The sequence below is a fragment of the Macaca fascicularis genome, chromosome 1 (genome assembly GCF_037993035.2).
Source record: "Macaca fascicularis isolate 582-1 chromosome 1, T2T-MFA8v1.1".
NCBI lineage: Eukaryota > Metazoa > Chordata > Mammalia > Primates > Cercopithecidae > Macaca > Macaca fascicularis.
The window spans coordinates 82,842,767-82,869,576 of record NC_088375.1 but is presented as its reverse complement, the minus strand read 5'-3'; the positions used below and the strand labels follow the sequence as shown (position 1 = coordinate 82,869,576).

General features: G+C 37.2%; 1 protein-coding gene across 1 annotated transcript in view; it reads right to left on the bottom strand.

The window, feature by feature from the left end:
- DNAH14 (dynein axonemal heavy chain 14) overlaps positions 1 to 26,810 on the bottom strand; it is a 526,180-nt gene that overhangs the window by 424,439 nt on the left and 74,931 nt on the right. The window contains exon 11 of the mRNA XM_045397720.2: positions 7,421 to 7,671. Within this exon, the coding sequence (XP_045253655.2) occupies positions 7,421 to 7,671 (251 nt within the window). The remainder of the gene's footprint in view (positions 1 to 7,420; positions 7,672 to 26,810) is intronic.

Genomic DNA, 26,810 nt, shown 5'->3' with positions numbered 1-26,810 from the left:
TGATAAGTGAGTTTAGTAAGGTTACAGATATAAGGTCAATATGCAAAATCAATTGTATTTCTTTATACTAGCAATGAATAATTAGAAACCGTATTTAAAATAGAGTACCATTTTTAATACTATCAAAATATGAAATAGGTAGTTTAAAACAAAAATGTGCAATATTTGCACACTGAGTTCTATAGAACACTGATGAGATTAATCAAAGAATATCTAAATAAAGGAAAAAGTATACCATATTCAGGGCTTAAAAGACTGAATATTGTCGATTCTCCCCAAATTGATCTATATATTCAATGCAATCTCAATCAAAATCTCAGTAGGCCTTTTGAATAAATCTGCTAGTTAATTATAAGACACATGAAAAAGTCAATGAATTAAATAGTTAAAACAATTTTGAAAAAGAAGAACAAAGCTGAAGAATACATACTACCTGATTTCAAGACTTAATATAAAATTATAGTTATGAAGACTATGAGATATTGGTGAAAGGACAGATTCACAGATCACTGGACTAGAAAAAAGCATTCAGAAATAGACTCACGAATATATTTAATTAATCAATTTTCTACAGTATGTTAAGGTAATTGTCTGGAGGAAGTTTGTCTTTTCAACAAACTACTGGAGGGATTAAATACCTACATATAACAATATATACCACAAACCACACCTGACACTATTTGCAAAAATTAACCAAAAAAGGATCACAGATACAATATAATATTCAGAAGTATAAAATTTCTAAAAGAAAATATTGGAAAAATTCATCCTGCTGTTGCATTAGGAAACAATGCTTTAGATCAGAAATCAAAAGGCCAAACCTTTGAAAGAAAAAATAGTTAAACTGGACTTCATAAAAATTAAAAACTCTTGTTTATCAAAAGACACAAGAAAATTAAGACAATTTATGAACTGGGATAAAACATTTGTAGAACACAGATATCATGTAGTTTTTACATGTATAAATTCCCTCTAAGCACTGCCTTTGCTGCCTATAGTAAGGTTTGGTATGTTGTGCTTTCATTTTCATTCATTTATAAAACCGGATTTTATTCTAATTTCCCTTGTGATTTCTGCTTTGACTCACTGGTTATTTAGGAGTATGTTATTTAATTTCCATGTATTTGTGACCTTTCTCAAACTTTCTTCTGTTATTGATTTCTAATTCTAATTTATGTTCTAATTTATGTTGGTCAGAGAACATACTTTGTATGATTTTAATCATTTTAAGTTTATTTTGTTTTATCACCTAACATATGAAGACTTTTACTTTTTGAAACACTCTCCACTTGGTATCCACGGGTTGCAATGATGATTTAGGATTAGTTGATTTTATAACAAATTCTTCAGAAACTTTTAGGATGGTAGAAAAGACATTTATTATTTATAGGTTTGATCAATCACATTATGTCTTATGCTATTTTCTTATCATTTTACTGTTGTCATAGTCTCTTCTCACTTTTTCAAATATGTTTCTTGTTCGTAGGGTATATGATATACTTTTTAGGGATCACTTGACCACCCTTTCTTCTTGATTTCCTCATTAACTCCTATCAATGAATCTTCTCCCAGACCAGATTCAGTCTCACAATACTCCAAACATCTTTGTGGCATTTATTGTAATGTTAAATATATTTGTGTTGTCAGTAGATTAATCTCTCTCCCTTCCTCTAGACTGTAAACTACATTAGAGCAAAAACTGTCTATTTTGCTCAGCATTGTATGTCCAGGATCTAACAAAGTATCTGACAAGTGATATGTGCTAAATAAATAATACTTTATTTTTAATGTCAGGTTTATTTATATCCAGTAAAATTCATGCTTCTCAGATATGCAGTTCTAATGAATTTTCTCAGTCACACACAGTTAACCACTATAAGCACAATGACTAAATGTAGTACATTTCTGTCATCTAAAAAGTTGTATCAGGCACCCTTATAGAAGGTACCTCTCACCCCCACCTAGCCCATGGCAATCACTGATTTGATTTCTGCCCTTCCAGTTTTGGTTTGTCGAAATTTTATATAAATGGAATCATCTAATATATAGTGTTTTGAGTCTGGCTTCCTTCACTTAACATTAGAGATTCATTCGTGTTGCATAAATATAATATTTCACTCATGTTTATTGCTGAGAAGTACTCCACTTCATGGCTATCCACTTACAGATATTTAGATTATTTCCAGATTTGAACAATTATGAATAAAGCCATTATAAATATTTACATATTTTTTTTTTTCCCATAGAAAAGTGTTTTCTGTTTTTTAGGGTAAATGGCTAGGAGGAGGTTTGCTAGATTATAGGGTAAGTTTATGTTTATAAGAAATTGCCCAACTGTTTTCCAGAGCATCTGTATCCTTTTGCATTCCCAGCAGCCATGTATTAGAGTTCCAGTTGCTCCTCATCCTCATGAGCACTTTGTATTGTTGGTATTGTTTTAGCCATTCTAGCAGGTATGTAAAAGTGTCTCATTGTGATTTTAATTTGCATTTCTCTAATGTCTAATGATTTACAGCATCTTTAAAACACAAAAAATTTGCAATCTGTTTCTTCTTAGATGAAATGTCTGCTTACATCTTTCACCCATTTTAAAATTAACTTGTTTGGGATTTTTTTTTAATTGACAAGAAAATCAATAAAACCAAAAGTTGGTTTTTAAAAAGATCAACAAAATAAACAAACGTTTAACTAGACTGATTAAGAAAATAAGAGAAAAGCCTCAAATTACTAAAATCTGTAATGAAAGAGAAGATATCACTATTGACCTTACAGAAATCAAAACAATTATAAGTGAATACTATAAACAACTGTATACCAACAGTTTAAATAAGTTAGATAAAATGGACAAAATCCTAGAAAGACATAAATTACCAAAATTTTATCAAGAATAAATAGAAAATCTAAACAAATCTATAACAAGTAAAGAGATTTAATTAGTAATTTTAATACATCCCACACACACAAAAGCTGAGGCCCAGACTTCACAGATGAATCTTTTAAATATTTCAGGAAGAATTAACACCAATCCTTCATAAATTTTCAGAAGACAGGTGGTAATAACGCTACCCAATTCACTCTATGAGGTGAGTCTTATCCTGAATCCAAAACCAGACAAACACATCACAAGAAAATTACCAACCAATGTCCTTTACGAATATAGATGTGAACATTTTCAACAAAATAATACGAAACTGAATCCAGCAGCATATACGAAGGATAATAAACTAAAATTAAGTGGGATTTATCCCAAGAATGCAAGATTGGTTCCATTTATGAAAATGTATGTATGTAATATAATATGCTATATTAATAGAATAAAGTAAAAGACACATGGTCATCTCAACAGACACAGAAAACAAAAAGCATTTGACAAAATCCAACACTATTTCATGACAAAAACATTCAAGTAAGACAGGTGGTGATATGGTTTGGATTGTGTTCTCAACCAAATCTCATGCCAAATTGTAATCCCCAGTGTTGAAGGAAGGGTCTGGTGGAAGGTGACTGGATTAAGGGGAAAGATTTCCTCTGTGTTGTTTTCATGATAATAAGTTCTCATGAGACCTGGTTGTTTTAAGGAGTGTGTAGCACTTCCCCCTACATCTCTTCCTCCTGATCCAGCCATGTAAAACATGCCTGCTTCCCCCTTCACCTTCTGCCATGATTATAAGTTTCCTGAGGCCTCCCAGACATGTTTCCTGTACAGACTGTGGAACCATGAGCCAATTAGACTTCTCGTAATTATAAATTACCTAGTCTCAGGTAGTTTTTTATAACAATGTGACAACAAACTAATACAGATGAGAAATTCCTCAACCTGATAGGAAGCATCTGTGAAAAACCCCCAGGCACATCATATTTAATGATGAAAGACTGTATGTTTTCCTCCTGAGCTCTGGAACAAGATAGGGATGTTCGCTTTCACCATTTCTATTCAACACTCTAAAGTACTTACTAGACAGGGGAATTAGGCAATAAAAAGAAATAAAAGGTATCAGATCGGTAAAGAAGTAAAATTATCTCTATTTGCAGATGACATGATTTTGCATATAGAAAACCCTAAACAATTAATTTTAAAAACCTGTCAGGGATAATAAAAAAAGTTCAACAAAGTAGCAGGATATGAGATCAATATACAAAAATCATTTGTATTTCAATATGCTGGCAAGGAACAACCAAAAAATAAAATTTAAAAATAACTCTATTCACAACAGCATACAAAATGATAAAATATTTACAAATAATTTTAACAAAAAAATGCATGACTTATACACTGAAAACCACAAAATATTGAAAGAAATTAAAGAATGCCTACATAAATGGAAAGACAGCCCATGTTCATGGATTAGAAGACTATACTATTAGAATGAAAATACTCCCCATATTTATCTCCAGTTTTGATGCTGTCTCTATCAAAATTCTAGCTGAATATTTGCAGAAATTGTCAAGGTGATTCTAAAATTCATATGAAAATGCAAGAGACCCAGAACAGCCAAAACAATGTTGAAAAAGAAGAGCAATGTTAGAAAATTCCCAATTCCCAATTTCAAAACTTACTACAAAGCTATAGTAATCAAGACAGTATGGTACTGGCATAAGGACAGACATGGAGCAATGAAATGAAATAGAGTGTCTGAAAATAAACCCATACATTTTAGTCAGCTGATTGTCAACTAGGGTGCCAAGACAATTCAATAGAGAAAGAAATAGTGTTATTCTTTTCAACAAATAGTACTGGGACAACTGGATATTCATATACAAAAGAATAAATTTGGACCCCATCTCAAACCATATACAAAAATTAACTCAAAATGCATCAAAGCCTAAATGCAAGAGCTAAAGTTATAAGATCTTAGATAAAAACAAGAGTAAATCTTCAAGACTTTGGATTACGCAATGATTTCTTAGATACACTTAAAGCACAATCAATCAAATAAAAGTTAAATTAAATAAAAATAAAATTAAAAATTAAATAAAAATTAAAAATTAAAAACTTTTTTACTCCAAAGGATACTATTAAGAAAAGAAAAGATGACCCGCAGAATCTAATAAAGAAAGAACTCTTAGAACTCAGCAATCAAAAGACAAATAACTTAGCTGGGCATGATGGCATGAACCTGTAGTCCCGGCTATGAGGGAGGCTGAGGTGAGAGTATCACTTGAGCCCAGGAGTTCAAGACAAGTCTGAGAAACACAAGACCCCCATCTAAATAAATTAATTAATTAACTAACACAATTTTAAAATGAACAAAGATTTTGAACAGATATTTCCTCAAAGAATGTATATAAATGGCCAAAAAGCACATGCAAAGATGTTCAACATCATTAGTCATTATGGAACTACTATACCAACCAATATTGTGAAGAGGTCAATGGAAACAGATTCAACAATGATTGATGCTTTTTATCAGACATTTACTGTGTTTATTCTCAAACAACATATGGCATAGGTATTACTGTTACCTTCATTTTATAGATTAGAAAATTGAAGTCTAAATTATTTATTTATTTATTTATTTATTTAGTGATCATGGCTCACTGCAGTCTCAACCTCCTGGGCTCAAGTGATCCTCCCACCTCAGTCTCCCGAGTAGCTGGGACTACAGGCATGCAGTATCACGCCTGGCTAATTTTCTTAGTTTTTTTTTGTTGTTGTTGTTGTTGTTGTTTTGTAGAGACAGGGTTTCACTTTGTTGCCCAGACTGGTCTTGAACTCCTGGACTCAAGTGATCCTCTCACCTCAGCCTCCCAAAGTGTTGGGATTACAGGTGTGAACCACCATGCCCAGCCAAATTTATTCAACCTCTGTTGGGTTAATAGCTCAACTAAGTAAAACTAGCAAGAGTCAAATCAGAGATTAAAACCGAGGTGGTCTGACTCCACAAAAAGATGTGCTTAAACCTATATATATATATATATATTTTTTTTTTTTTTTTTTTTTTTTGAGATAAGATCTCACTCTGTTGCCCAGGCTGGAGTGGAGTGGCATGATTACAGCTCACTGAAGTCTCAACCTCCCAGGCTGAAGTGATCCTCCCACAACAGCCTCCCAAGTAGCTGGGACCACAGGTGTGTGCCAGTGCCACTGTGCACAGCTAATTTTTGTATTTTTTGTGGAGACAGGGTCTCGCCATGTTGCCTAGGCTGATCTTGAACTCCTGAACTCAAGTAATTCATCCTCATTGGTCTCCCAAAGTGTTGTGATTACAGGTGTGAGCCACTGGGCCTGACCTATATATATTCTTCCTGTAACATAAAAAATGCATACAGGAGACACTGTGTTTGAAAAACGAGCTATAAAACAGTACACTAGGATTACAACAATGGAAAACCATATAGGAAAAGACTATAAAAATAATATAAAATGATAAGATGTTGTAATTAAGTGATAGAATGAAGGGTGATACTTGTTTTCTAAATTTGCTATAATATGATTAATTATAATAATATCTTTCAAAAACTATGTTAAGAATATAAAGACCTCTCCTAAACACACACACACATTGTTTTAAAGGAAATAAAATTATAATGCACTAAATAGTTGTGTTCTTACATAAGTTAAAATCCTGGCACTGACTCAAACCAGTTAGAAGTCCTTAGATAAGTGATGTTAGCTCTGTAGATTCAGTAATAATTAGAAAAACAAAATATTATCTTGAATAATCTTTAAAATTTTTTGAATTGATATATTTTCAGCTATCTAGTTATAAAACTGTAATTAGCCTAAAATGACATTATTAAATTTTGATAAATAAAAATTAAAGCATGCCATCATTTCAATTCATAGTCCTGTTTCACCAGCTACAAAGTATGCCATCATTTCAATTAATATTCCTGTTTCACTAGTTATGGTAGATATATCTAGTTGTTGAAAATAAGAAAAATGCTTTGTTTTTAACAGTAGTGTTTAGAAGGTAAAAATGTTTTTCAGATAGTTTTCTCATTGGGAAAATATTCAACAGATATTTCTTGGAATTGACTCAAATTCCAATTGGACTTTGTAGCTCCTTCCAGAATTCTCACATTATCTTTAAAAACTAACTCTGACCTTGGAAGACAGAGTATACCTAGGCGCAGAATTGCCAGATATAACAAATAAAATATATATTTGCTAAATTGTCAGAGAAATCTGAATTTCAGATAAACAATAATTTTTAACATAGGTAATACTTAAAGTATACTAAAAATTATGTATCGTTTATGTGAAATTAAAATTCTACTGGGCATCCTATAGCACCAATATTAAGTAAGGTATTACTAAATAATAATTTCTGTTAATAGCAAAAATGAGTACATGTACTCTGCCACCAGGAGAATTTTCAAACTCTAGCTTAAATTATTGAATATTTCCTCCATATGTGGCAATATGTTAAAATATTATAATTGTAAGTTACTTTTTGAGTTTAAAAAAATAATTTACCTGATGAGATTTTCATTCTTCTTTTCCACTGAAAATGGCATTCCAGCAGAACCATTAAATAATTCCAAAAGTAGTGTGACTGCAGTGTTCATAAGTTGACGAATGAGTTCCTGAAATATGTAGTCAATCAGCATTACAAACTTGAAAAATGTTTCTAATAAACGTCTATATTTAGGCAGCTTGAAATGTGTTGTGTCATCTTCAGAGAGTTTTGACTCAAAATACCTTTTGATTTCATTCTTTTCTGCAACCTACAATTAAAAAAACAATTGAGAAACAAGTATTGATTTTCTTTGTTTATATGATTTCTAGTTTACAACAATTTTTACCAATATTAACTTTAATTAGATGTAAATGTTAAGAATTGATAGTTTAATACCTCAAGCAAAAAATGATTTAACGGGTAGGCCCAAAAAGCAACATATGAATTAAAATAGAATTTTAAAAGTTCTTTAAATAATACTAAAGAAGCCAAAAGAGGAAGGACAGCGGAAAAAAAAAAAAAAAAAAAAAAGACAGAGGAGACTAACCAAAAACAAATAATAAAATAGCAAATCTAAATTTAACAACATGAAAATCACATCGTGTTTTTACTTGTTTGTTTTGTTTTTATTTGTTTCTTTGTTTTTTCTTCTACTTTTATTTTAGGTTCTGAGGGTACATATGTATGTTTGTTACATGGTTAAATTGTGTATCGCTGAGGCTTGGGGTATGAATTATCCCATCACATGGGTAGTGAGCATAGTCAACAATAGTTTGCCTTCTAACCCATACCTTCCCCTCACCCTCCTCCCTCAAGCAGTCACCAGTGTCTATTGTTCCCATCTTCCTGCCCATGTGTAACAAAGTGTATCTCCCACTAATACGTGAAGATATATGGTATTTGGTTTCTGTTCCTGTGTCAGTTTGCTTAAAATAATATCCTCCAGCTGTACCATGCTGCTGCAAAGGACATGATATCATTCTTTTCACGGCTGGGTGGTATTCCATAGTGTATATGTACCACATTTTCTTTATCCAGTCCACCAATGACGGGCGTCTAGGTTGATTCCATGTCTTTGCTATTGTGAATAGTGCTGCAACAAACATAAGCATGCATGTGTCTTACTGGTAGAACGATTTATTTTCCATTGGGTATACACCCAGTAGAGGGATTGCTGGGTTGAATGGTAGTTCTCTCTTAAGTTCTTTAAGAAATCTCCACACTGCTTTCCACAGGGGCTGAACTAATTAACACTGCTACCAGCAGGGTGTTTCCTTTTTGCCACATTCTCACCAGCAGCTATTGTTTTTTGACTTTTTAATAATAGCCATTCTGATTGGTGTAAGATGTTATCTCATTGTGGTTTTAATTTGGATTTCTCTAGTGATCGGCGATCATGAGTATATTTTTAATATATTTGTTGGTTACATGTATGTCTTCTTTTGAGAAGTATCTGTTCATATCCTTTGCCCACGTTTTAGTGGAGTTACTTGGTTTTTTGTTTGTTGGGGTGTTTAAGATCCTTATAGACTCTGGATGTTAGAACTTTGTCAGATGCACAGATTGTGAATATTTTCTCTCATTCTGTAAGTTGTCTGTTTACTCTGTTGATAATTTCGCTTGCTATGCAGAAGCTCTTTAGTTTCATTAGGTCCCACTTGTCACTTTCGTTTTTGTTGCAATTGCATTTAGGGACTAGGTCATAAATTCTTTGTCAAGGCTGATGTCCAGAATGGTATTTCCTAGGTTTTCTTCTAGGGTTTCTACTATTTTAGGTCTTACATTTAAGTCTTTAATCCATCTGGTGTTAATTTTTGTATATAGTGACAGAAGGGGGTCCAGTTTCAATCTTCTGAATATGGATAGCCAGTTATCCCAGAACCATTTACTGAAAAGGGAGTTCTTTCCCCATTGTTGTCACTGTGGACAGTGTGGCTTTATTTCTGGGTTCTCTACTTTGTTCCATTGGTCTACCTGTCTGTTTTCGTACCCTTACCATGCTGTTTGGTTACCGTAGCCTTGTATAGTTTGAAGTTGGGTAGCGTGATGCCTCCAGCTTTGCTCTTTTTGCTTTGGATTGCTTTAGCAATTCAGGTTCTTCAGTTCAACATGAATTTTAGAATAGTTTTTTTTTTGAATTGTGAAAAATGATGTTGGTAATTTGATAGGAATAGGATTAAATCTGTAAATTGTTTTGGGCAGTATGGCCATTCTAACAATATTGATTCTTCCTATTCACGAGCATGGAATGTTTTTCCATTTGTTTGTGTCATCTCTAATTTCTATCAACAGTGCTTTGTAATTCTCATTGTAGATATCTATCATCACCTTGGTTAAATGTTAGATATTTTATTCTTATTGTGGCTATTGTGAATGGCATCGATTTGGCTCTCAGTTTGGATGTTTTTGGTGTATAGAAATGCTACTGATTTTTGTACATTGATTTTATATCCTGAAACTTTCCTAAAGTTGTTTTATCAGATGTAGGAGCTCTTAGACAGAAACTATGTAAGGTTTCCTAGATAATCATACAGTCTACAAACAGATAGTTTGACCTCTTCCTATCTGAATGTGTTATGTTTCTTTCTCTTGCATAATTGCTCTGGCTAGAATTTCCAATACTGTGTTTAACAGGAGTGGTAAGAATTGGCATCCTTCTCTTGTTCCAGTTATCAGTGGGAATGGTTCCAGTTTTTGCCTGTTCACTATGATGTTCACTGTGTGCTTGCCATATATGGCTCTGATTATTCTGAGGTTTGTGGCTTCAATGCCTAGCTTGTTGAGAGTTTTTAACATGCAGGGATGCTGAATTTTATCAAAAGTATTTCCTGCATCTGTTGAGATGATCATGTGGCATTTGTTTTTAATTCTGATTACATAATAAATCACACTTATTGATTTGCATATGTTAAACCAACCTTGCATTCCAGGAATAAAGCCTACTTCTCCATGGTGAATTAACTTTTTGAGGTGCTGCTCGCTCAATTCAGTTTGCTGTACTAAGTTGATAATTTGTGCATCTATGTTCATTAGGGATATTGGCCTGAATTTTTCTTTTCTTGTTGTGTCTCTGCCAGGTTTTGGTATCAGAATGATGCCGGCCTTATAAAATAAGTTACAGAGGAGTCCTTCCTCCTTGATTTTTGGAAATAATTTCAGTAGGATTGGTACTAGCTCTTATTTGCACCTTTGGTAGAATCAAATCCATCTGGTCCAGGGCTGTTATGGTTTTTAGGTGTTTTATTACTGATTCAATTGGTCTGTTATTACTCTTTATTGGTCTGTTCAGGATTTCAATTTCTTCCTGGTTTAACCTCAGGAGACTATGTGTTTCCAGGAATTTACTCATTTCTTCTAGGTTTTCTAGTTTGTATATAGAGAGGTGTTCATAGCAGTCTTTGAGAATTTTTTTTTTTTTTTTTTTTTTTTTTTTTTTTTGAGACAGAGCCTTGCTCACCCAGGCTGGATTCCAGTGGTGCAATCTTGGCTCATGGCAATCTCCACCTCCTGGTTTCAAGCGATTCTCCTGCCTCAGCCTCCTAAGTAGCTGAAACTACAGACACGTGCGACCACACCTGGCTAATTTTTGTATTTTTACTAGAGATGAGGTTTCACCATGTTGGCCAGTCTGGTCTCACCTGACCTCAGGTGATCTGCCTGCCTCGCCCTCCCAAAGTGTTGGGATTACAGGCATGAGCCAACTTGCCCAGCTGAAATTTTTTTTGTATTTCTCTGGGGTCAGTTATGATGCCACCTTTGTCATTTCTGATTGGGTGTATTTGGGTCTTCTCTATTTTTTTCTTTATAAATCTAGCCACCAGGCTATCAAACTTGTTTAATCTTCTGAAGAACCAACTTTCGGTTTTGTTGATCTTTTGTATGGATTTTCATGCCTCAATTTTGTTCAGTTCTGCTCTGATTTTTGTAATTTATTTTCTTCTGCTAGCTTTGGGGTTGGTTTTCTCTTGTTTTTCTGGTTCCTTGAAGTGCAATCATTAGAGTCTTAATTTGAGATCTTTCTAACTTCTTGATGTAGGTGTACAGCACTATACAGTTTCCTCTTAATCCTTCTTTAGTTGTTTCCTGAGTATTCTGGTATGTTGTGTCTGTTTTTAGTTTCAAAGAATTTTTTTAAATTTCTTCCTTAATTTCATTCTTTAACCAAAAGTCACACAGAAGCTTGTGCTTGAGCTGTGGTCGAACAGTGTGGTTGTTATGGTTTTGATTTTTGTGATTTTGTTGTGACTTGCTTTATGGACAAATATGTGGTCAGTCTTAGAGTATGTGCCATGTGCTGATGAGAAGAATGTATATTCTGTTGTTAGGCGTAGTGTTCTGTAGGTGCCTGTTAGATCCAATTGGTCAAGTACCAAGATTAAGTCCTGAATAGTTTTGTAGTTTGCTGCCTCAACAATCTGTCTAATGCTGTCATTCGGGTGTCGAAGTCCTCCACTATTATTATGTGGTTGTCTAAAACTCTTCGTAGGACTCTCAGTACTTGTTTAATGAATCTAGGTGCTCCAATATTGGGTGTGCATATATTTAGAATAGTTAGGTCTTTTAGTACTGAACTTTTTATTGTTATGTAATGGCCTTCTTTGTCCTTCTTGATCATTGTTTGTTTAAAGTCTGTTTTAGCTGATATAACAATAGCAACCTCTGCTCTTTTTTTGTTTTCCATTTGCCTGATAGGTCTTTCTCTAACCCTCTACTTTGAGTCTATGGGTGTCGTTACTTGTGAGATGGGTCTTTTGAAGACAGCAGACAGTTGGGTCTTGCTTCTTCATCCAATTTGCCACAGTTGGCCTTTAAAGTGGGGCATTTAGCCCATTTACATTCAAGGTCAATATTAACATGTGAGGATTTGATCTTGTTACTGTATTATTAGCTGGTAGTTATGCAGACCTAATTATACAGTTGTGTTATAATGTCAATGGCCTATGTACTTAAGTGTGTTTTTGTGGTCGCAGGGAACGTTCTTTCATTTCCATGTTTAGCACTCCCTTTAGGACCTCTTGTAAGGTAGGTCTAGTGGCAACAAATTTCCTTACCATTTGCTTCTCTGACAAGGATTTCACTTCTCCTTTGCTTATGAAGCTTAGTTTCGTGGGATATGACATTTTTGGTTGGAATTTCTTTTCTTTAAGGATGTTGAAAATAGGCCTCCAATCTCTGTAGACTTGTAAGGTTTCTGCTAAAAGGACTGCTGTTAGCCTGAAGGGGTTCACTTTGCAAGTGATCTGCCCCTTCTCTCTAACTGCCTTTAAGATTTTTTCTTTCATGCTGACTTTGGGGCATCTGATGATTATGTGTCTTGGGGATGATGAACTTGGGGATGATCAACTCCTTCATACAGTAGTTCTCCAAATTTCTTGAATTTGCATCTTGACCTCTCTAGCAAGATTTCCAAATTGTCATGGACTATATCCTCAAATATGTTTTCCAAGTGGCTTGCTCTCCTCTTTCAGGAAAGTCAATCTGGTTAAGAACCTTTGCTGTTTGAGATCTTTACAGAATCCCATATTTCTCAAATGTTTTGTTCATTTTTAAACTTCTTTTTTCTTTATTTTTCATTGCTTCAAGTGAGCAATCTTCCAGTTCTGAGATTCTTTCCTCAGCTTGGTCTAATGCCTCCAATTATATTTTGAAATTCTTGTAATGAATTTTTCATATCCCTAAGTTCAGTTTGGTTCTTTCTTAAAATGGTTAGGTTGTCCTTCAACTCTTGGATTGTTTTACTGTTTTCCTTGGATGTGGTTTTGACCTTCTCTTGTACCTCGATGAGCTTCCTTGCCATCCAGATTCTGAATTAAACATGTGACATTTCAGCAATTTCAGCGTGTTTAAGAACCTTTCCTGGAGAGCCAGTGTGATTGTTTGGAGGTAAGAAGACACTCTGGCTTTTAGAGTTGCAGAGTCTTTACACTGTCTGTTTCTGATCTGTGAAGGCTGATATTCCTTTTTCCTTTGAAGTTGTTCTTTGGACTGGGCTTTGTTTTTGTGTTCTTTATTGCTCTCAAGGATTTGGCTGTGGTGCAAGTTGGGTAAACTTGAAAGGCTTTGTTTCTGAATGTGTTCAGCAGGCCAACTCTCATTTCGACACTCCTGGGCAGCACACTTTAACCCTGGGTGGCTGGGACTGGGCCCATGGCTTTGTGCTCTGATCACTCAAGGGCAAGCCCCAGCTGGGCTGGAGAGGCCAAGGTGCTCCCAGACTGCAGGCAATAGCACTACACTAGAGGTTGCAGGGTAGCCATGGGTGGGAAACACTCCAATGTGGCAGTGGTGGAGTCATTAGTAACCATGCTCTGGTGGGAGGCAGTCAGCAAAAGTGTTCCAGTGGGGGAAGGACGGGCAACCCAGGTGGGAAGTTCTCTGGTAGGGGCACCAGGGGTGCCATGAGTGAACACATTCTGGCAGGAGGCTGCCAGCAAAAGTGCTCCAGTGGGGTAGCAGGGACCTCATGAGAGAGCACAATGGCAGTGGCTGCTGGCAACAGCAGCCCAGCAAAGTCTACAGTATTTTTATTTGCCTGATTAACATATATTGGAATTTAACTTTATCAACAACTTTCATTACAACTTTTACTACATGCTCACACTGTATTTAAACATTAGACAAAAATAAGACTATTTACATGTGCTGAAGCCTGTAAAGTTTGGTGTCTCACTTATAAGCACATGACTTAAGTTTTGGAAATCAAACAAGGAAGTATATACTAATAAATATCTGTGTGTTCCTCCATAAAAGGATCATCCTCCAACATAGTGAATGTCATCTTGAAAAACAAGAAACTATGTCACTTCAAAATGAAAACAATAATACTCTAGTGAGAACGCTATTGGGGGGCGGAGCAAGATGGCCGAATAGGAACAGCTCCAGTCTCCAACTCCCAGTGCGAGTGACACAGAAGACCAGTGATTTCTGCATTTTCAACTGAGGTACTGGGTTCATCTCACTAGGGAGTGCCGGACAATCGGTGCTGGTGAGCTGCTGCAGCCCGACCAGCGAGAGCTGAAGCAGGGCGAGGCATCGCCTCACCTGGGAAGCGCAAGGGGAAAGGGAATCCCTTTTCCTAGCCAGGGGAACTGAGACACACAACACCTGGAAAATCGGGTAACTCCCACCCCAATACTGCGCTTTAAGCAAACAGGCACACCAGGAGATTATATCCCACACCTGTCCGGGAGGGTCCCACACCCACGGAGCCTCCCTCATTGCTAGCACAGCAGTCTGCGATCTCGCTGCAAGGCAGCAGCGAGGCTGAGGGAGGGGCGCCCGCCATTGCTGAGGCTTAAGTAGGTAAACAAGGCCTCTGAGAAGCTCGAACTGGGTGGAGCTCACAGCAGCTCAAGGAAACCTGCCTGTCTCTGTAGACTCCACCTCTGGGGACAGGGCATAGTAAACAACCACAAAAGCAGCAGAAACCTCTGCAGATGCAAACGACTCTGTCTGACAGCTTTGAAGAGAGCAGTGGATCTCCCAACATGGAGGTTGAGATCTGAGAAGGGACAGACTGCCTGCTCAAGTGGGTCCCTGACCCCTGAGTAGCCTAACTGGGAGACATCTCCCACTAGGGGCAGTCTGACACCCCACACCTCACAGGGTGGAGTACACCCCTGAGAGGAAGCCTCCAAAGCAAGAATCAGACAGAGACACTCACTGTTCAGCAATATTCTATCTTCTGCAGCCTCTGCTGCTGACACCCAGGCAAACAGGGTCTGGAGTGGACCTCAAGCAATCTCCAACAGACCTACAGCTGAGGGTCCTGACTGTTAGAAGGAAAACTATCAAACAGAAAGGACACCTACACCAAAACCCCATCAGTACGTCACCATCATCATCAAAGACCGGAGGCAGATAAAACCACAAAGACGGGGAAAAAGCAGGGCAGAAAAGCTGGAAATTCAAAAAATAAGAGCGCATCTCCCCCCGCAAAGGAGCGCAGCTCATCGCCAGCAACGGATCAAAGCTTGAAGGAGAATGAGTTTGACGAGATGAGAGAAGAAGGCTTCAGTCCATCAAACTTCTCAGACCTAAAAGAGGAATTATGTACCCAGCGCAAAGAAACTAAAAATCTTGAAAAAAAAGTGGAAGAATTGGTGGCTAGAGTAATTAATGCAGAGAAGGTCATAAACGAAATGAAAGAGAGGAAAACCATGACACGAAAAATACGTGACAAATGCACAAGCTTCAGTAACCGACTCGATCAACTGGAAGAAAGAGTATCAGCGATTGAGGATCAAATGAACGAAATGAAGTGAGAAGAGAAACCAAAAGAAAAAAGAAGAAAGAGAAATGAAAAAAGCCTGCAAGAAGTATGGGATTATGTAAAAAGACCAAATCTACGTCTGATTGGGGTGCCTCAAAGTGAGGGAGAAAATGGAACCAAGTTGGAAAACACTCTTCAGGATATCATCCAGGAGAACTTCCCCAACCTAGTAGGGCAGGCCAACATTCAAATCCAGGAAATACAGAGAATGCCACAAAGATACTTCTCGAGAAGAGCAACTCCAAGACACATAATTGCCAGATTCACCAAAGTTGAAATGAAGGAAAAAATCTTAAGGGCAGCCAGAGAGAAAGGTCGGGTTACCCACAAAGGGAAGTCCATCAGACTAACAGCAGATCTCTCGGCAGAAACTCTACAAGCCAGAAGAGAGTGGGGGCCAATATTCAACATTCTTAAAGAAAAGAATTTTCAACCCAGAATTTCATATCCAGCCAAACTCAGTTTCATAAGTGAAGGAGAAATAAAATCCTTTACAGATAAGCAAATGCTTAGAGATTTTGTCACCACTAGGCCTGCCTTACAAGAGACCCTGAAGGAAGCGCTCAACATGGAAAGGAACAACCGGTACCAGCCATTGCAAAAACACGCCAAAATGTAAAGACCATTTAGGTTAGGAAGAAACTGCATCAACTAACGAGCAAAATAACCAGTTAATATCATAATGGCAGGATCAAGTTCATACATAACAATATTAACCTTAAATGTAAATGGACTAAATGCTCCAATTAAAAGACACAGACTGGCAAACTGGATAAAGAGTCAAGACCCATCAGTCTGCTGTATTCAGGAGACCCATCTCACATGCAGAGACATACATAGGCTCAAAATAAAGGGATGGAGGAAGATTTACCAAGCAAATGGAGAACAAAAAAAAGCAGGGGTTGCAATACTAGTCTCTGATAAAACAGACTTTAAACCATCAAAGATCAAAAGAGACAAAGAAGGCCATTACATAATGGTAAAAGGATCAATTCAACAGGAAGAGCTAACTATCTTAATATATATGCACCCAATACAGGAGCACCCAGATTCATCAAGCAAGTCCTTAGAGACTTACAAAGAGACTTAGACTCCCATACAATAATAATGGAAGACTTCAACACTCCACTGTCAACATTAGACAGATCAACGAGACAGAAAGTTAACAAGGATATCCAGGAATTGAACTCATCTCTGCAGCAAGCAGACCTAATAGACATCTATAGAACTCTCCACCCCAAATCAACAGAATATACATTCTTCTCACCACCACATCACACTTATTCCAAAATTGACCACATAATTGGAAGTAAAGCACTCCTCAGCAAATGGACAAGAACAGAAATGGTAACAAACTGTCTCTCAGACCACAGTGCAATCAAACTAGAACTCAGGACTAAGAAACTCAATCAAAACCGCTCAACTACATGGAAACTGAACAACCTGCTCCTGAATGACTACTGGGTACATAATGAAATGAAGGCAGAAATAAAGATGTTCTTTGAAACCAATGAGAACAAAGATACAACATACCAGAATCTCTGGGACACATTTTAAAGCAGTGTGTAGAGGGAAATTTATAGCACTAAATGCCCACAAGAGAAAGCTGGAAAGATCTAAAATTGACACTCTAACATCACAATTAAAAGAACTAGAGAAGCAAGAGCAAACACATTCAAAAGCTAGCAGAAGGCAAGAAATAACTAAGATCAGAGCAGAACTGAAGGAGATAGAGATACAAAAAACCCTCCAAATAATCAATGAATCCAGGAGTTGTTTTTTTGAAAAGATCAACAAAATTGACAGACCGCTAGCAAGACTAATAAAGAAGAAAAGAGAGAAGAATCAAATAGACGCAATAAAAAATGATAAAGGGGATATCACCATCGACCCAACAGAAATACAAACTACCATCAGAGAATACTATAAACACCTCTACGCAAATAAACTAGAAAATCTAGAAGAAATGGATAATTTCCTGGACACTTACACTCTTCCAAGACTAAACCAGGAAGAAGTTGAATCCCTCAATGGACCAATAGCAGGCTCTGAAATTGAGGCAATAATTAATAGCCTACCAACGAAAAAAAGTCCAGGACCAGATGGATTCACAGCTGAATTCTACCAGAGGTACAAGGAGGAGCTGGTACCATTCCTTCTGAAACTATTCCAATCAATAGAAAAAGAGGGAATCTTCCCTAACTCATTTTATGAGGCCAACATCATCCTGATACCAAAGCCTGGCAGAGACACAACAAAAAAAGAGAATTTTAGACCAATATCCCTGATGAACATCGATGCAAAAATCCTCAATAAAATACCGGCAAACTGGATTCAGTAGCACATCAAAAAGCTTATCCACCATGATCAACTGGGCTTCATCCCTGGGATGCAAGGCTGGTTCAACATACGCAAATCAATAAACATAATCCAGCATATAAACAGCACCAAAGACAAGAACCACATGATTATCTCAATAGATGCAGAAAAGGCTTTTGACAAAATTCAACAGCCCTTCATGCTAAAAACGCTCAATAAATTCGGTATTGATGGAACGTACCTCAAAATAATAAGAGCTATTTATGACAAACCCACAGCCAATATCATACTGAATGGGCAAAAACTGGAAACATTCCCTTTGAAAACTGGCACAAGACAGGGATGCCCTCTCTCACCACTCCTATTCAACATAGTGTTGGAAGTTCTGGCTAGGGCAATCAGGCAAGAGAAAGAAATCAAGGGTATTCAGTTAGGAAAAGAAGAAGTCAAATTGTCCCTGTTTGCAGATGACATGATTGTATATTTAGAAAACCCCATTGTCTCAGCCCAAAATCTCCTTAAGCTGATAAGAAACTTCAGCAAAGTCTCAGGATACAAAATTAATGTGCAAAAATCACAAGCATTCTTATACACCAGTAACAGACAAACAGAGAGCCAAATCACGAATGAACTTCCATTTACAATTGCTTCAAAGAGAATAAAATACCTAGGAATCCAACTAACAAGGGATGTAAAGGACCTCTTCAAGGAGAACTACAAACCACTGCTCAGTGAAATAAAAGAGGACATAAGCAAATGGAAGAACATTCCATGCTCATGGACAGGAAGAATCAATATCGTGAAAATGGCCATACTGCCCAAGGTTATTTATAGATTCAATGCCTTCCCCATCAAGCTACCAATGAGTTTCTTCACAGAATTGGAAAAAACTGCTTTAAAGTTCATATGGAACCAAAAAAGAGCCCGCATCTCCAAGACAATCCTAAGTCAAAAGAACAAAGCTGGAGGCATCATGCTACCTGACTTCAAACTATACTACAAGGCTACAGTAACCAAAACAGCATGGTACTGGTACCAAAACAGAGATATAGACCAATGGAACAGAACACAGTCCTCAGAAATAATACCACACATCTACAGCCATCTGATCTTTGACAAACCTGAGAAAAACAAGAAATGGGGAAAGGATTCCCTATTTAATAAATGGTGCTGGGAAAACTGGCTAGCCATAAGTAGAAAGCTGAAACTGGATCTTTTCCTTACTCCTTATACGAAAATTAATTCAAGATGGATTAGAGACTTAAATGTTAGACCTAATACCATAAAAACCCTAGAGGAAAACCTAGGTAGTACCATTCAGGACATAGGCATGGGCAAAGACTTCATGTCTAAAACACCAAAAGCAATGGCAGCAAAAGTCAAAATTGACAAATGGGATCTCATTAAACTAAAGAGCTTCTGCACAGCAAAAGAAACTACCATCAGAGTGAACAGGCAGCCTACAGAATGGGAGAAAATTTTTGCAATCTACTCATCTGACAAAGGGCTAATATCCAGAACCTACAAAGAACTCAAACAAATTTACAAGAAAAAAACAAACAACCCCATCAAAAAGTGGGCAAAGGATATGAACAGACATTTCTCAAAAGAAGACATTCATACAACCAACACACACATGAAAAAATGCTCATCATCACTGGCCATCAGAGAAATGTAAATCAAAACCACAATGAGATACCATCTCACACCAGTTAGAATGGCGATCATTAAAAAGTCAGGAAACAACAGGTGCTGGAGAGGATGTGGAGAAATAGGAACACTTTTACACTATTGGTGGGATTGTAAACTAGTTCAACCATTATGGAAAACAGTATGGCGATTCCTCAAGGATCTAGAACTAGAAGTACCATATGACCCAGCCATCCCATTACTGGGTATATACCCAAAGGATTATAAATCATGCTGCTATAAAGACACATGCACACATATGTTTATTGCGGCACTATTCACAATAACAAAGACTTGGAATCAACCCAAATGTCCATCAGTGACAGACTGGATTAAGAAAATGTGGCACATAAATGGAATACTATGCAGCCATAAAAAAGGATGAGTTTGTGTCCTTTGTAGGGACATGGATGCAGCTGGAAACCATCATTCTTAGCAAACTATCACAAGAACAGAAAACCAAACACTGCATGTTCTCACTCATAGGTGGGAACTGAACAATGAGATCACTTGGACTCGAGAAGGGGAACATCACACACTGGGGCCTATCATGGGGAGGTGGGAGGGAGGAGGGATTGCATTGGGAGTTATACCTGATGTAAATGACGAGTTGATGGGTGCTGACGAGTTGATGGGTGCAGCATAGCAACATGGCACAACTATACATATGTAACAAACCTGCACGTTATGCACATGTACCCTAGAACTTAAAGTATAATAATAATAAAAAATAAATTAAAAAAAAATAATAATACTCTAGTAACAGGCCCCATTCATAAAGAAATGTATAAGATGCCAGAAAAATAATTCAAAATAATAATCTTAGGAAAATTCAGTGAAATATATAAGAATATAGATAGACAATTCAATGAGAACAGGAAAACAATTCATAAATTGAATGAAAAATTGAATAAAGACATCATAGAGAAGAACCAAACAGAAATCCTAGAGCTGAAGAATTTAATGAAGGAAATTTAAAAATGCAACTGAAACCTTCAGCAACAAACTAGACCAAGCAGAAGAAAATTTCTGAACCTGAAGACCAGGTGTTTGAAATAACACAGGCAGACAAAAAAGAAAAGAAAAAGAAAAAAGAATGAAGAAAACTCACAGGATTTAGGGAACACCATTAAGTGACAAATATTCAGATTATGTTTGTTGCAGAAAGAGAAGAGAGGAGAAAAGCAAGGAAAATATGTTTAATGAAATAATAGCTGAACATTTCCCATGTCTTGGAAGACAAATGAACATACAGGTCTAAAAAGCTAAACAAACCCAAAGAGATTAAACTTAAACATGTCCTCTCTGGGGCACATTATAGTCAAATTGACAAAGTCAAAGAGAAAGAAAGAATTTTAAAAGCATCAAGAATGTCAAGTCACATATAAGGGAATTTCCATTAGATAAGCAGATTTCTCAGCAGAAAGTTTATAGGCCAGGAGATATTGGAATGATATATACAAAATATTGAAAGAAATAAACTATCAGCCAAGAATATTACTCCCAGTAGAGAAATTCTTCTGAAATGAAGAATAAATAGAATCTTTTACAGACAAGCAAAAACTGAGGGAATTCTGCAGAGGAAAAGTTAAATATTAAATTTGAACTCAACTGAACATGGACACCAAGGGACAATGGTCACCAAGTCCCAGAAGAGGTTGTGTGAGCTACTTGAGGCGTTCATCCAGTATTGTTTCAGAGCCTACAAATTAGTTATTGAAAAACAATAGACAATCACAAAAAAAAGTGGACCTTTTTGTGTTCCTTGAGCCCAGTCATGAAAAGCTCTCCTGACTGGATCTCATGCCAAAAAACTTGTTACAATAAGAGCTACAGTCCCAGACTGCACCAAAGCTACATGAGACCTCTCCTTGTCTGTGCACAGATGAGTGGCCAACTCTAGAGCCCAGGCTGTTGCTTCCCACTCTGGTGGTAAATCCTCCATTGTATGGTGAGTACGGTATCCAACTCTGGAGCCCAGGTTGTTGCTTCCCAGTCTGGTGGTAAATCCTCCATAGTCTGGTGAGTGTAAATATCTTTTCCTTCTCCTTTTCCCATTGCAATTTGCTTATTATATCAATCTGCTTATTATATCATTTGCTTATTATATCATTTGCAAATTATTATATAATTTGTTTATTACATCTACATTGCCATTTACATGGGGTAAAGGTTGTTTACCCTTGAAGGTATTGTGTGTGTGTCTTTTGTTCTCCCCTCACACATTTCCCAAACAGAATAAATTCTTCGTCTCTAAAATGGACTTACAAGAAATGCTCAGGAGAGTCTTAAAAGTAGAAGTGAAAAGATTATAACCACCATTGTGCAGACATGCGAAACTATAAAACTCACTAGTAGAGCTGATACACAAAGGAGAGAGGCAAATGAATCAAACCTTATCACTACAGAAAACCACCTAACTGCAAAAATAGCAGTAAGAGGAGAAGAAACAAAGGATATTTAAAAAACAACCAGAAAACAATCTAAAATTACAGGAGTAAGTCCTTATCTATCAAGAATACCCTTGCAAGTAAATGGATTACATTTCTCATTTAAAAGATATGGACTGGTTGAGTGATTAAAAAACCAGACTCAACTATACACTGCCTACAGGAAACCTACCACACCTGTAAAGATATGCATAGACTGAAAGTGAAGGGATAAAAAAGATATTCCATGCAAACGAAAACCAAAATCAAGCAGAAGTCTCTATGGTTATATCAACAAAACAGATTTAAAGTGAAAACCTATAATAATAGACAATGGAGGACATTATATAATAATAAAGGAATCAGCTCAGCAAGAGAATATTACAATTGTAAATATATATGCACCCAGCACTGGACTATCCAGATATTAAATCTTTTAATATCCAGATATTAAAAAGCAAATATTGTCAGATCTAAAGTAAGAGATAGACCCTAATATAATAATACTTTGGGACTTCAACATTCCACTCTCAGCATCAAATAGATAATCTAGCTAGAAAACCAACAAAGAAACATCAGATTTGAACTGAACAATAGGCTAAATGGACCTCACAAACATTTACAAAACATTTTGCCCAACAGCTGCAGAACACACATTGTTTTCACCAGCACATGGAACATTCTCCATGATTGATCATATTTTAGAACACAAATCTCAACACATTTCAGAAATTAAAATCATATCAAGTGCCTTATCTGAGCACAAGGGAATGGAGCTAGACATCAATAACAAGAGAAACAGTTAAAGCTATGCAAATACATGAAAATTAAACAGTTCCTGAACAACAAATGGGTGAAGAAACTAAGAATGAAATTTTAAAATTCTTTCACCAAATGAAAATTGAAACATAATATATCAAAACCTATAAGACACAGCAAAAGCAATACTAACAGGCAAATTTATAGCAATAAGTGCCTACTTAAAAACAAACAACAAAAAACTAGGGAGACAAGATGGCCAAATAGAAACAGCTCCAGTCTGCAGCTCCCAGTGAGACCAACGCAGGAAGTGAGTGATTTCTGCACTTCCAACTGAGGTACCTGGTTCATCTCACTGGGACTGGTTAGACAGTGGATGCAGCCCACAGAGGGCAAGCCAAAGCAGGGTGAGGCGTTGTCTCACCCAGGAAGTGCAAGGGGTCAAAGAACCCACTCCCCTAGCCAAAGGAAGCCATGAGAGACTGTGCCATGAAGGACAAGGCTATCCAGCCCAGATACTACATTTTTCCCACGGTCTTGGCAACGAACAGACCAGGAAATTCTCTCAGATGCCTACACCACAAGGGCTGTGGGTTTCAAACACAAAACTGGATGGCTGCTACAGCAAACACCAAGGTAGCTGCAGGAGTTTTTTTCATACTTCAGTGGCACCTGGAACACCAGCGAGACAGAACCATTCACTCCCCTAGAAAGGTGGATGAAGCCAAGGAGCCAAGTGGTCTTGCTCAACAGATCCTACCCCCAAGGAGCCCAGCAAGCTAAGATCCACCGGCTTGAAATTCTCACTACCAGCACGACAGTCTGAAGTCGATCTGGGATGCTCAAGCTTGGTGGGGGAAGGGGTATCTGCCATTACTGAGGCTTGAGTAGGCAATTTTCCCCTCACAGTGTAAACAAAGCCCCTGGGAAGTTTGGACTGGGCAGAGCCCACCACAGCACCTGAAAGCCACTGTAGCTAGACTGCCTCTCTAGATTCCTCCTCTCTGGGTATGGCATCTCTAAAAGAAAGGCAGCAACCCCAGTCAGGGGCTTATAGATAAAACTCCCATCTCCCTGGCACAGAGCATCTGGGGGATGGGGTGGCTGTGGGCAAGCTTCAGCAGACTTAAATGTTCCTGCCCGCCAGGTTTGAAGAGAGCAATGGATATTCCAGCATAGTGCTCAAGCTCTGCTAAGGGACAGACTGCCTCCTCAAGTGGGTCCCTGATCCCCGTGCCTCCTGACTGGGATACATTTCCCAGCAGGGGTTGAAAGACACCTCATACAGGAGAGCTCCAGCTGGTATCTGGTGGGTGCCCCCTGAGACAAAGCTTCCAGAGGAAGAAGGAGGAAGCAATCTTTGCTGTTCTGCAGCCTCTACTGGTGACACCCAGGCAAACAGGGTCTGGAGTGGACCCCCAGCAAACTCCAGCAGACCTACAGATGAGGGGCCTGACTGGTAGAAGAAAAACTAACAAACAGAAAGCAATAGCATCAACATCAACAACAAAAAAAATGATTATGCAGAAACTCCATCTGAAGGTCACCAACAGCAAAGACCAAAGGTAGATAAATCCACGAAGATGAGGAAAAGCCAGTGCACCAAAGCTGAAAACTCCAAAAACCAGAATGCCTCTCCTCCAAAGGATCACAACTCCACACCAGCAATGGAACAAAACTGGATGAAGAATGAGTTTGACGAACTGACAGAAGTAGGCTTCAGAAAGTGGGTAATAACAAACTCCTCCAAGCTAAAGGAGCATGTTCTAACCCAATGCAAGGAAGGTCAGAACCTTGATAAAAGGTTAGAAGAACTGCTAACGAGAATAACCAGTTTACAGAAGAACATAAATGACCTGATGGAGCTGAAAAACTCAGCACAACAACTTTGTGAAGCATACACAAGCATCAATAGCCAAAGCAATCAAGTGGAAAAAGGATATCAGAGATTGAAGATCAACTTAATGAAATAAAGCATGAAGACAAGCCTAGAGAAAAAACAATGAAAAGGAATGAACAAAGCCTCAAAGAAATATGAGACTATGTGAAAAGACCAAAGCTACGTTTGACTGGTGTACCTGAAAGTGATGGGGAGAATGGAACCCAGTGGGAAAACACTCCTCAGGATATTATCTAGGAGAACTTCCCCAACCTAGCAAGACAGGCCAATATTCAAATTCAGGAAATACAGAGAATACCACAAAGATACCAACTGCAAGACATATAATCATCAGATTCACTAAGGCTGAAATGAAAGAAAAAATGTAAAGGTCAGGCAGAGAGAAAGGTCAAGTTACCTACAAAGGGAAGTCCATCAGACTAACAGCAGATCTCACTGCAGAAATTCTACATGACAGAATAGACTGGGGGCCAATATTCAACATTCTTAAAGAAAAGAATTTTCAACCAAGAATTTCATATCCAGCCAAATTAAGCTTCACAAGTGAAGGAGAAATAATATCCTTTAAAGACAAGCAAATGCTGAGGGATTTTGTCACCACCAGGCCAGCCTTACAAGAGCTCCTGAAAGAACCACTAAATACGGAAAGGAAAAACTGGTACCAGCCACCGCAAAAACATGCCAAATTGTAAAGACCATCGATACTATGAAGAAACTGCATCAACTAATGGGCAAAATAACCAGCTAGCATCATAATGACAGGATCAAATTCACATGTAACAATGTTAACCTTAAATGTACACAGGCTAAATGCCCCAATTAAAAGACACAGACTGGCAAATTGGATAAAGAGTCAAGATCCATCAAGTGCTGTATTGAGGAGACACATCTCATGTGGAAAGACACACATAGGCTCAAAATAAAGAGATGCAGGAAGATTTACCAAGCAAATGGAAAGCCAAAAAAAAAAAAAAAAAAAAAAAAAACCCAGAGGTTGCATTCCTAGCATCTGATAAAACAGATCTTAAACCAACAAAGATTTAAAAAAGACAAAGAAGGGTATTACATAATGGTAAAGGGATCAATGCAACAAGAAGGGCTAACTATCCTAAATATACATGCACCTAATACAGGAGCACCCAGATTCATAAAGCAAGTTCTTAGAGACCTACAAAGAGGCTTAGACTCACACACAATAATAGTGGGAGACTTTAACATCCCACTGTCAATATTAGATAGATCAATGAGACAGAAAATTAACAAGGATATTAAGGACTTGAACTCAGCTCTGGACCAAGCAAACCTAATAGACATCTACACAACACTCCACCCCAAATCAACAAAATACACATTCTTCTCACCACCATATAGTACTTGCTTCTGAATGACTACTGGGTAAATGACAAAGTTAAGGCAGAAATGATTAAGTTCTTTGAAACCAATAAGAACAAAGACAGAGAACAAACACATAACGTACCAGAATCACTGAGACACAGCTAAAGCAGTGTTTAGAGGGAAACTTATAGCAATCAATGCCCACAGGAGAAAGCAGGAAATATCTAAAATCGACACCCTAACATCAAAATTTAAAGAACTAGAGAAGCAAGAGCAAATAAATTCAAAAGTTAGCAGAAGACAAGAAATAACTAAGATCAGAGCAAAACTGAAGGAGATAGAGACAAAAAAATCTTCAAAAAATCAATGAATTCAGGAGTTGGTTTTTTCTCAAAAGATTAACAAAATGGATAGACTACTAGCCAGACTAATAAAGAAGAAAAGAGAGAAGAATTTAGTAGACACAATAAAAAATGATAAAGGGGAGACAACTACTGATCCCACAGAAATACAAACTACCATCAGAGAATACTGCAAATACCTCTATAAAAATAAAATAGAAAATCTAGAGGAAATGGACAAATTCCTGGACACATACAACCTCCCAAGACTAAACCAGGAGGAAGATGAATCCCTGAATAGACCAATAACAAGTTCTGAAATGGAGGCAGTAATTAATAGCCTACCAACCAAAAAAAGTCCAG